Source organism: Carcharhinus amblyrhynchos, chromosome 15 (genome assembly GCF_965287045.1).
Source record: "Carcharhinus amblyrhynchos chromosome 15, sCarAmb.v2.hapA, whole genome shotgun sequence".
Classification (NCBI taxonomy): domain Eukaryota; kingdom Metazoa; phylum Chordata; class Chondrichthyes; order Carcharhiniformes; family Carcharhinidae; genus Carcharhinus; species Carcharhinus amblyrhynchos.
Genome location: NC_137338.1, coordinates 53,998,226 through 54,010,745, shown reverse-complemented (window position 1 = coordinate 54,010,745; position 12,520 = coordinate 53,998,226). Strand labels below are relative to the sequence as shown.

The 12,520-nt window shown below is 41.1% G+C and overlaps 1 protein-coding gene across 1 annotated transcript in view; it reads left to right on the top strand.

Moving 5' to 3' along the window:
• Nucleotides 1-12,520, top strand: part of LOC145353303 (cilia- and flagella-associated protein 47-like) — a 495,401-nt gene that overhangs the window by 93,578 nt on the left and 389,303 nt on the right. Inside the window, exons 24-26 of the mRNA XM_080203935.1 lie at nt 1,291-1,391; nt 1,507-1,669; nt 6,070-6,268. Of these exons, the coding sequence (XP_080060061.1) occupies nt 1,291-1,391; nt 1,507-1,669; nt 6,070-6,268 (463 nt within the window). The remainder of the gene's footprint in view (nt 1-1,290; nt 1,392-1,506; nt 1,670-6,069; nt 6,269-12,520) is intronic.

Sequence of the window (12,520 nt, the reverse complement as noted above, 5' to 3'; positions counted from 1 at the left end):
ACAAATCGGCTGCCAATAAGAGTACTGGATGACTTTCCAGTGGGTATCTTGAAAACACAACATCAAAATTTTATGTAAAGAAAAAGGCAAAAGTGATTTACTCAAGCATGAGTGGCCTCCTATTGATTGTGTGTTCAGTCTTCAATTTGGAGTTGTTTCAAATTTCAATCCACTAATGACCCTTGACAAGATATTTAGTAGTGCCTTGTGCAATACCTGAAGGGAAAGAGCAACGTGAACGATGGCTTCAACTGCTTTCTGTTGCTTGCTATAAAGTCACGTATTTGAGAATGGTTTTCTGTTATCTAATCAGAATAGCTATGCAGAGGGGCTTGGATTCATTGCAAAATGGAAGGATCCTTCTTAGGCTGGTTCAAGGGAGGGTTTTCTGACCAAAGCCTATTCTGGACTTCCTCTTCGGCAATTTATCCTGAGCACCAAATAGTTCAATACTTCCTGTGCACAATGCATTGACTACCCTCCTACACCAATGTAGTAACATTCTATCAGTTTCAAAGTGTATAAACACCATGTGACAAGCTATACAATAATTGTAAATATGTATGTAAAAGGTATATTTGTTCAAAGTAAAATTAAATGATTAATAGAAAAAGTAGGCTTGAACTTCAACGTGTTTCTCCAACACTGCCATTCTACACTTTGGCCGATTCCAGGTGAAAAAGTTAGATAGTCTGAAAATTTGTGCTATTTTGTTATGTATGCCAATTAGCTGTATTTCAGCTTGAAACTATTCATATACTGAGAATCAAATCTGGAATTTTCGTCATTCCTACTTTGTATATATTTAATCGATTTAATAAGTTATTTATTTTGCTTTTTCTCTTTATATAGGTATGTATATATGCGGATGGCACATTGGTTATCACTGTTGCCTCATAGTGCCAGGGACCTGGGATCGATTCCCAGCTTGGGTCACTGCCTGTGCGGAGTCTGCACATTCTCCCTGTGTCTGTGTGGGTTTTCTCCAGGTGCTCCTCCTCCCACAGTCCAAAAGATGTGCTGGTTAGATGCATTGGCCATGCTAAATTTTCTCTGGGTATACCTGAACAGACGCTGGAGTGTGGCAATAAGGGGATTTTCATTGCATTGAGTAACTTCATTGAAATGTTAATGTAAGCCTACTTATGACACTGATAAATGAATAAATATTCATTTTAATATATTCACTTTTTACATCTTCACTTTGCATTCATTAAAATGCTAAATTGATTTTTCTTCTTTTGCAGCAAAATGAGTGATTAATTGATACAATTAACTTTTATCTTTCAGCACTAAGTCCATTACTTGAAGTCTCAACTACCAAAGTAGAATTCTCTCTTCTACCAGGTTACAATGATTTGGGTACTATTGCAGCAGATCCATTTGTAAAGGTAATGTACATCAGGATTATTATAAATATCTCCTCACTTATTTTTCACTTTGATCATCATGAAGTGGCACACACTTTTGTTTGTTTAGAAACATGGTATTTTTAAAATTTTGTAGAAAGTTGAGATAAAGAACACTTGCAACAAGGAGGTAAAGTGGATGTTGGATTTAAATAGTCAAGAAAACTCAGCCCTTGAAGAAGGCACTTTCAGAATCTTTAACTTTAATGGAAGTCTTAAACCAGGGGAAAAGCAGTGCGTTACATTTGGCTTTTGTCCACGTGAGTGTTTACAGTAAAAATGTGCTAAAATTTTCCATAGTAGCTATCTAATATAATCAAAGTCTGATTTGTTTTAAAGGATTCATTTGTTATCATGACCATCTAAAATAATTTCAATATTTGTCATCGACAGGTTTCATCACATGTGAATTTATTATCCATCTTGGTATCTTTATTCTATTTTATTTGTCTTGGGAATAACGGTAGATTTGCTTTTGAATTAACTGTTTTGTAGTCCTCCTGTTGCTTTTTGTTGTATTGATCATTGAGATATGCAGTATGTTTATTTAACAGAAACTGTAGAAGAACAATTGGATAGAGTAAATGTCCAGTACAAAGTACTATCTGGGAGGGAAGACAACATGAGACAATTACAGTCAGGAACTCTACTACATGCAACAATGATATTACAAGGGATGATTTGCACTTAATTGAATGTCTTTCAGCATTGTAGCAGAGTTTGCTATTTTCAGCACACTACATAGGCGATGTACCCTCAAAATATTATAAATTGTGCTGTCAAGTATTTAACAGTCCCTAATTATTGTTTATGTCTAATACACTGCAACCATTAGGAGTATCTGTGACCATAATATTTTAGATGCATGAATCATTTTCCATCCCAGCTTTGTTTACTTCAATGAAAACAAGTTTCCCAACTTAGAGCCTTTAATTATGGAACCATATTTTCAGTCTCTGAACTTTCTGCATGCATCACTGTCCATTTAGTGTAGGGCTGTAAGATAGGGCTCCATCAAACCACTGATGCTAGCACTGTGGAAGTTCCAAAATGCTACTCTACTCTGGCCAATTGGTCCAGTACATCCTATGCAATACCCCATGCTGTGAAGGATCCTAGTGAGTGTGCTGCGAGTGCACCAGGATCTCCCAATGTCAACAAATTGTGTCATCAAATGGCCATTCCAGCTGACCTGAAGCAAATCTTTGAAACATGGATCAAAATGTCTCAGTTAAATATGCTTTCAGCTGCAGGAGGAACTCGCCCACAAACACTGTTTAAAAGACAAGCCTCTAACTTGCAAATGAGGTGTTTTTGACTTCTGCAATTGAAATGTTTGTGGAGGTGTTCTCAGATTTGGCAGTGGCATTGCTGCATCCAGTCAGGAAGGACAGAAGATTTGATGACATTTCCACACAAAGACTGCAAAAGGTATGGAAGCTGTGGTTGCAACATAACAGACAAATGAAGCAGAGTTTGCAGAGAGGGGACCTCTGTACAGAAGCCGGATTCTCCACAAAAGACTACTCGTTAAAGGTTTTCAGTGAGCACCTCATTTGACCTTGGTCTCACCCATGAACATTGTCTGAGAAGCTGAGATTCATAAAGGAGGTGGTCACTGAACTGTACCACTTCCTTCAACAGGACCTACAACCTTGTACAAGGATGAGGGAAATACTGTCAGTGGCCATCAGGTTTGCTGTCTCACTATGCTAGAATGAATCATTCCATGTGAGAGTAAGTGACAGTGGCACAGCCGCAGTTTCCTTGTATTAAGTGCAACGCCCCTGTAAGAAGTATAGTTTGGCTAGCACGCGTGCTAACCATGAACTCTGTTAGCCAGCCAGTAGTGGATTTGGTGCTCAGCTGAACACTACAGTCAACCAATGAGATGGCAGCAGGAGTCTGTGTTATGATCTGGCATCCGAAAAAGAGGCGATAAATCTCTGTCCTCAGTGTTTAAAACTAATCCTCTATTCTAAATATAGTTTTGCCAATGTAGTTTACTGAGTTTTTAATTTTGATGAATTGCCCTCTAGATAACTATATTCTTACGATACAACTGCTAAACCCTTCTTGGCAATTTGTTGAGGTCAATTTAAGTATAATCAATCTTATTTATACCAGCCACAAAGTTATGTCTCAATCACGTTTTGCAATGCTACTAAAATTACCCTTTTTTTATTTTTTACGAATACTGTGAACTAACGGATCCAGCTTAAATTCCTGCAGAGTTTCATTGTCAGGTAGTTTTTCATTTTCACATTCCTGTCAGGATGAAGGAAAGTATGGCAAGTTTTGGGAACCTTGGATAACTAGAGATATTGTGAGCCTAGTCAAAGCGAGAAAGGAAGATTTGTCACAGCTAGGAGGCTGGGAACACCACGAAGCAAGTGTGGAATACAAGGAAAGTAGAAAGAAACTTAAGCAAGGAGCAAGAAGGGCTAAAAGGGATCATGATAAAGCATTGGCCAACAGGATTAAGAAAAATCCCAAGGCTCTTTATACATATATAAAGAGCAAAAGAGTAGCCAGGGAGAGGGTTGGTTCACTCAAGAACAAAGGAGGGATTCTATGTGTGGAGCCAGAAGAAATGGGCGAGGTAGTAAATGAGTACTTTATGTCAGTATTCACCAAAGAAAAGGACTCGGTGGATGATGAGTCTGGGAAAGTATGTGTAGATAGTTTGGGTCATGTTGAGATCAAAAACGAGGAGGTATTGGGGTTCTTGAGAAATGTTAAGATAGACAAGTCTCCAGGGCCTGTTGGGATATACCTCAGAATACCGAGAGAGGCAAGGGAGGAAATTGCTGGGGCCTTGAGAGAAATCTTTGTATCCTCACTGGCTACAGGGGAGGTCCCAGAGGATTGGAGAATAGCCAACGTTGTTCCTTTGTTTATGAAGGGTAGCAAGAATAATCCAGGTAATTACAGGCTGGTGAACCTTACATCAGTGGTAGGGAAATTATTGGAGAGGATTCTTTGAGACAGGATCTAGTCACACTTGGAAATAAGTGGACGCATTAGTGAGAGGCAGCATAGTTTTGTGAAGAAGAGGTCATGTCTCACGAACTTGATCGAGTTTTTTGAGGAAGTGACGAAGATGATTGATGAGTGTAGGGCAGTGGATGCTGTCTACATGGACTTTGACAAGGTCCCTCATGGCAGACTGATGCAGAAGGTGAAGTTGCATAGGATCAGAGGTGAGCTGACAAGGTGGATACAAAATTGGCTTGGTCAAAGAAGACAAAGGATAGCAGTGGAAGGGTGCATTTCTGAATGGAGGGCTGTGACAAGAGTGTTCCTCAGGGATCAGTGCTGGGACCTTTGGTGTTTATAATATATATAAATGATTTGGAGGAAAATGTAACTGGAATGATTATAAGTTTGTGGACGACACAAAGTTGGTGGATTTGCGGATAGCAATGAGGACCATCAGAAGATACAACAGGATATAGATCAGTTGGAGACTTGGGCAGATAGATGGCAGATGGAGTTTACTCTGGACAAATGTGAGGTAATGCATTTTGGAAGGTCTAATACAGATAGGAAATGTACAGTAAATGGCAGAATCCTTAAGAGTATTGATAGGTAAAGGGATCTGGGTACGCAGGTACACAGGTCACTGAAAATGGCAATGCAGGTGGAAAAGGTAGTCAAGAAAGCATATGGCATGCTTGCCTTCATCGGCCAGGATATTGAGTTTAAAAATTGGCAAGTCATGTTGCAGCTTTATAGAACCTTAGTTAGGCCGCACTTGGAAAATAGTTTTCAATTCTGGTCGCTGTACTACCAGAAGGATGTGGAGGCTTTGGAGAGGATACAGAAAAGATTTACCAGGATGTTGCCTGGTATGGAGGGCATTGGCTATGAGGAGAGTTTGGAGAAACTTGGTTTGTTCTCACTGGAGTGACTGAGGTTGAGGGGAGACCTGATAGAAGCCTACAAGATTATAAGAGGCATGGACAGAGTGGATGGTCAGAAGCTTTTTCCCAGGGTGGAAGAGTCATTTACAAGGGGGCATACGTTTAAGGTAAAAGGAGCAAGGTTTAAAAGAGAAGTACGAGGCAGAGTGATGGTGCCTGGAACTTGTTGTCGGGGGAGGTAGTGGAAGTGGATACAGTAGTGACTTTTAAGGGGCATCTTGACAAAAATGAGATAGGAATAGAGGGATATAGTCCCTGCAAGGATAGGGGGTTTTAGTTAAGTCGGGCAGCATGGTTGGTGCAGGCTTGGAAGGCCGAAGGGCCTGTTCCTGTGCTGTAGTTTTCTTTGTTCTTTGTTCTTTGTCATTGTCACTTACTGCTTTAAATTGCCAAGTGCTTCAAATCCAGCTAATTGCTTTGCCATGAATTTCAAGAGCCTTAATCTTCTTCATAAAACTAACATTTGGAACTTTACAAAATTTTATCCACTGAATTACCTTCATTCATTTGTTTACCTCTCTCAAAAGAAATGCATTGGATTTTGAAATTTTGACTTAATGTTTCCCCTATTGCAGCAACTTTTGATTTGCAATTCCTTGCTATTTTGGAAACAATTTTAGTGTTTTCTACTTTCTTTGTGGAGGATGGTGTTGGGGGTGGGGTGGTTGAGGGCACAGTACTTGAAGTATTGGCAAATTTTTTTTACATTATTTCCCTACTTGTATATTTTTCAGGCTGCCCAGGCAATTATATGTCTGAAATACCCATGTTCGTTAATGACAACAGAAGCAGTCCATACCGTGTAATTACTCTGATTGGTGTTATACACATGCCTAAATTGTTTATCGACCCTCCTTTTGTGATCCTGAATCCAGTTCCTCTGGGCACAGAGATATCAGCAACAGTCCAAATTACTTGCATGGATTACCTAAGGTTTGAACTCTAATTTATATTCCTTTAATCTGCTCTACTTTCAGCAGCAATCATAGCCATCATTAGTATTACTGTCATACCATTGAGTTCATAAGATGACACAAACACTAATGTAAACAAAGACTTAATAGAAAGAGAGAAGATTGTAAAATGTACCAGTAACAACTTTGCATTGGATATAATGTGACCATGGCAGCAAGCTGTAAGGGTCAGCTGAGACAATTACAAAATGATGTGATGGTCAGCTGACTCACTATAAATAAGAACATAAGAACATAAGAAATAGGAGCAGGAGTAGGCCATCTAGCCCTTCGAGCCTGCCCTGCCATTCAATAAGATCATGGCTGATCTGTTGTGGCTCAGTTCCACATTCCCGCCCTCTCCCCATAACCCTTAATTCCCTCGCTTATCAAAAAGCCATCAACCCATGTCTTAAAAATATTTAGCGAGGCAGCCTCCACCACTTCAACGAGCAGAGAATTCCAGAGATTCACCACCCTTTGAGTGAAGAAGTTCCTCCTCAACTCCGTTCTAAACCGCGCCCCCCTTTATCTTGAGGCTGTGCCCCCTAGTCCTACTGTCCTTTCTGAGCGGGAAGAGTCTCTCCACCTCTATCCTATCCATCCCATTCATCATCTTATATGTCTCAATGAGATCTCCCCTCATTCTTCTAAACTCTAACGAGTACAAGCCTAGTTTATTCAGCCTCTCCTCATAGCTCAACCCCCTCAACTCTGGTATCAGCCTAGTAAACCTCCTCTGCACTCCCTCCAAGACCAAAATATCCTTGCGTAAGTGCGGCGACCAAAACTGCACACAGTACTCCAGCTGCGGCCTCACCAATGCCCTATACAGCTGCAGCAAGACCTCCCTACTTTTATATTCAATCCCCCTCGCTATGAAGGCCAGCATCCCATTAGCCTTCCTGACCACCTGCTGCACCTGCAGGCTGGGTTTTTGTGACTCATGCACAAGGACCCCGAGGTCCCTCTGCACCATCGCCTGCTGCAGTTTTTCGCCATGTAAGTAATAATCCTTCCTACCATTATTCCTACCAAAGTGGACCACCTCGCACTTGCCAACATTAAATTCCATTTGCCAGCTCCAGGCCCATTCGCCCAGCCTATCTAGATCCTTCTGCAGACTCTCCACACCCTCCGCGCAATTTGCCGTTCCACCAATCTTGGTGTCATCAGCGACCCCGGAATGAGGCCCCAAGTTTGGAGTTATGAAGCTTCTTTATTAAACCCTTTCTTTGATTTATAAGTTGGAGTAAGTTTTATTATTTGTTTATTGTCTACATTTGAAGAGTTCCTTCTGAAGAAACAAAGATGAGAACTACTGGAATATGAAATCTAAGCAAGAAATTCTAGAAATAAATTTCACAACACCGGGTTAAAGTCCAACAGATTTATTTGGAATCACAAGCTTTCAGAGTGCTAGGCCTTCATTAGGTGAGTGCAGGAAGGTTCACAAATATAGAAATGGAATTCTTCTCATTCCAATCTGTAATTATCTTGCAGTTGTGTCTTTGCCTATATGTGCCATACTTGTGAACCAACCTCCACTCACCTGATGAATGAGCAGTGCTCCAAAATCTTATAATTCCAAATAAACCTGTTGGACTTTAACCTGGTTTTGTGAGACTTCTTAGTTTGCCCACCCCAGTCCAATGCCAGCATTCTATGTCAGAGGAATAAATAGTAGAGCCATGAGCATTTGGAAGATTTAATACTTGAGGAGCAGATGGTTGTCAGCAAATGTTTACTTTGCTTTGCACTGTGAATGTTTTATGGACCTATTGTGTATCACAGCATTCATTGTTTCTGTGTTAAAATACACCAGGATGTTCAAGAATAAGTAGAAGACTTTAATTTAATTTGCAGTTGGCACATGTAAAATGTGTACATTTCCATTATAGCGTATGATGCTATTGTTTGCTTCTAACTATTAGTCTATTTACAAAATCTGGGGAATGCTCATGTTTTTTGGGAAGTAAAACATATTTTCTGTCTCACAATTTTGAGCTCTGCTTTCTGTGTCACATTTTATAAAACTTAGTTTTTTTTAATTGATGATTACTTGAATCATTCAAAATGGTTTTTTGAACTGAGATTTCTGTAACTGAAACTTCTAATGTCTGAACCAAGAGTTTAAAATTTTAGAAATTACACATTTTCACAGAAATATCACATTTTCATGCTTATTACTTTTTGGGGGGTTTTAATGCCTTTATTAATGTATTTACTTTAAAATCGTATCTATCCCAGAAGTTAATGATTAAACTTTGCCAGTATACTGAATGCACTGGTTGAAGGCAGTGCTATAGTTTGAGTATGTTCAGTGCGGATGGTTTCTGGCGAAACATACACAACTGTTTTTCAAAATCATTTGAAGAAAAGCAAGATGACAAACGTATTGAACTGAAATTTAGTTTGTATTTTCAAATACAAAGTGTGCATGAATATGAAAAATAGAGAGTACTTATTACACCTGTTTTCATTCCATTCATTTCATACATTCCAACGATTGTAAAACAAATGGAGTAAAACAGAGGCAGCAGGAAGAGAGAGTGATGCTCGTGCTCCAAAATTCCCTCCTCTTCCCTTTGTTGATTAACAATAGGAATCTACTTTCTCTTTGGCCCCTTCGGGTTTTATCTCTTTTTAATTCCCTCCCAGAGCTCCCAAACTCCAGGAACCCCAAGCCAATTCAACCAAAGCAAATCACCCCCAGTATAACTTAACCCAACACCATTCCAATGCAAACTCTCTTTCTTTCTCCACCTCTCTCCTCCTTTTAGACACACCTTAATACTTGCCTCTTTGAGGCCTTTGGCCACATGTTCTTATATCTGCTTGTGTTGCTTGAGATTGAACTTTCACCTGGGGGGCAGGAAGCAGGAACTGGGTGTGCTTTTAGGTTGAAACCCGCTTCCAATGGACTAAAGTTCGGATTTTGGCAGGGGTGATTCCTGAATTGACAGGAGGGAGGGTTTTCCGTTCACTTAGAGACAGTGGGGGAGGAGGGAAGGAGGTAGGTTAGATGAAGTCTTGGACTCGTTTCAATGTCCCATGGCAACCATCACTGGAGGAGAAAACTGTGGCCTGTGTGTAAGCCTTCCACTGCAGCAGAGGGAAACAAGGTGTCACAGTGGGGTGGTAAGCCTGGAACTTGGGCAGCACAGCCTCGAGCATTACCAATGTCACTCTGGATCTAATACTGATGGCAAGGAGGGTGGTCCCCTTCCTGGAGGGTGGAATGGGAAGACTAACTCATTGTGCCACATACCACTATTCAGCATTATCTCCCTTCACCTCCTCTTCTTCGTTCTTCACTTCCTCTTCTTTCACCTCCTGATCTTTCCCTGAAGGGCTCCTTCCTGGGCCTCACGGTCCTCGATGTCCATAGGAGGGCCATGTTATAGTGAGATCAGAAGACCACCATAATAACCAATATGCTTGCAGCATGGTGCTGGATTATGCCACCTGAAAGATGCACCAGAATTGATGGTTAATGGTAGTCCTGTCAAGCAGGTACCATTGGCTGTATTGCCTCTGGGCATTCGGCTGGTGTGTGTGCCCAAGGGCTTTTCTTTGCCCCCTAGGATTCATCAACAGTTTGGGAAAGATCGGAGGCAGCCTAGACAGGCAGAGGATGAAGGAAGAGTCATGGTAACTGCAGTAAGGTGAATACACACTCTTGTTGTGGTCAGAGACAAATTGAATATTGAGGGAGTGGAATCCCTTGCTATTAATAGATTTCATTTGGTACCTCCTTGGCCAAATGGGTGTAATCAGTAATGTGGCATGGGACATTCCAATGATACAGTGAAACCCAATGTCATGAGATGTGCAGTTGAGCCTTGGAAGGAGCTAGAAATGAAGAGGTTTAAAGCTTAAGTGATGGTCTCAGTGTTATGAGGTAGGTAGTCTTTGGTAATGATGGCACCATTGTTTGTGAGCATCAGCCTGGAGAGTCGTCAATCCCCCTCTCACCATCTGGAGGATCCGCCTCCCACCCCAGAGAGTCAGTGCCCTCCTGGGGAGTCACTGATCACTGCAGCACTGGTTTTTGATCATTTCTTGGTCTTTGGTGGTGGATCCTGTGGCCTTCATTGGTTTCCTGCCTTTCATTCCCATTCAGTGCCAGCCTAATGATAGAGGATCTGACCTTCCTGCAGAGGGTGCTGCCCCTCATCAGTTCTATTGACAGCCATGCCTCTTGCTCTTGAGCCCCCCGATGCAGAGGAGAGCGTTGATTCTGTTCAAAGTATTTACTCATCACTCAGCCTTTGAACAGAATCCTGTGCAGAGCCAAGGGTACACTCTTATCAACTGTCCAGGCTCCATTGCGTCGCTGACCTCATTATGGGACCAGGGTGGTATCTGGTGGTAGACACTTTATCAATCTGCCATCAGTTCGTCCATTTCTGAAAGTGCAGGTAAACTATCTGCCCCTTCAAAATGAAAAGATCAACTCCTGACAAGCTCTTAATGAGGTTCCAAATTGTGTAAATTGGTTTCAGGTGGTGGGAGAATAGGATTCATGTCCTGTGCCTCTCCCCACACTGCTCGTTATTGCCTGTGCTGGAATAGGTGTCTTGACATTGGTGTGCCGCTGCCCATGTTGGTATTTATGGGCTTCCCTGCCTCTTCAGAGGGCCTTGTGTTATATTTTTAATCTGACAATGCTCTGGGAAGTGCCTTGTTAAAAGCATCTTCTCTCCTTCTTCTACTTCAATAAATGATTTTTGTTATTCCGAGAATTGACTGACTGGGTCTCTAGACAAGGACTGAGGTAAAGCTGCACTCCCATGAAGGAGTGTCGATGAGAATTAGTGACTTGATATCAACCTCTTCTGTAGGAGCTCAGTGGGCATAAACTGCATCATTAAGCTGCAATTTGCACCCTTCTTCTCCTTTGGAAGGAGTTTCTCTTGATTGGGCGCAATTCCACATCAGAAAAACTGACTTAGCTTGAGTACAATTTGAGTGCAACTCCACAATTAAGACCAAGGAGGAAATTCCACACTCTGGCACCTAAGTTTTACATTTTGTATACCATCAGATTTAAAAATAAGGGATAAACATTAAATAGGTAATAGATGAAGGAATACAATATTTATTCAGAATAATAGATAAATAGTGAAATTTGGTCATCAAAGCATTCATAAAAATTCCAGAATATCTGCAATAAATGCAGAATTTGACTTATTGAGTCAGCATAAATCAAGGGCTCTAATGTTTTGCTGAATATAGTGTAATACTCTTATTGTTCTAAAACAGCAAATCCCCTGACTTCACATTGCTTTCAATGTGAGGTTTGCCTGACTAATCATTCAGGTTTCATTGTTTCCATAAGCCTTTGGTTGTTTTGATTTATTTCACCACTTCCTTTCATTATTTTACTTGGAGCCTGTTAGCAAAATGTGATGTTAAATACTGACAGTGAAAGTGTGACTGTGCAATGTTGACAGTTGATAACTGTTGCGATATATAAATTACGGTTGAACATTATAATGCAGAACTAACACAAGAAGTGAGTCTCATGTATTATATAGAATTTTACATAGCCTTCCTATGTGCAATGTGGTGAGAGACTTTTATAGTCAAACTCCTGTGCCATTGCATTTGGACCCAAAAAGTCAATGGTGCCACTCCTGCTTTCAGGAGCAAAATGGCCATCTAAGAGTTCAATCTGCCATGCCTGCTTATTTTATTACAAGTTGGAAATGTGGCACCTCCCATATTGATAAAGGCTGAAATAGAGATAAGGAACTTTGTGGAAGTGAACAGAGAGGGGAATACCTGTTTGAAGCCCATAAGCAAAACTGAACTGCACTGATCTGGCTGAATTCAGAAAAATACGCTTCTTGTGGCTGCTGGAGGCTGCCACCAAAAAGATCACAAACTGATTGTGAAATGTTGGGATGCAGGATTGTTTTTCATAGCTCCTGTATGATAATGAAGACTGCTGTTATCTACTGATCAACTCCTACCTCCCGATCATTTTCTCCCAACATCAGGATTCTCCTCTCCTTCCCCCATCACTTTGCCACCTTCTCCCAGGAGGTGGACAATTGGCCAACTCTCTGGAGGAGGAGGCTCCACAAATGTCCCCGTCCTCAGTAATGGAGGACCCCAGCACATCAGTGCAAAGGCAAAGCTCAAGTGTTTGCAGCAATCTTCAGCCAGAAGGGCTGGGTGAATGATCTATGTTGGCCTCCTCCTGAGGTCTCCAGCATCAAAG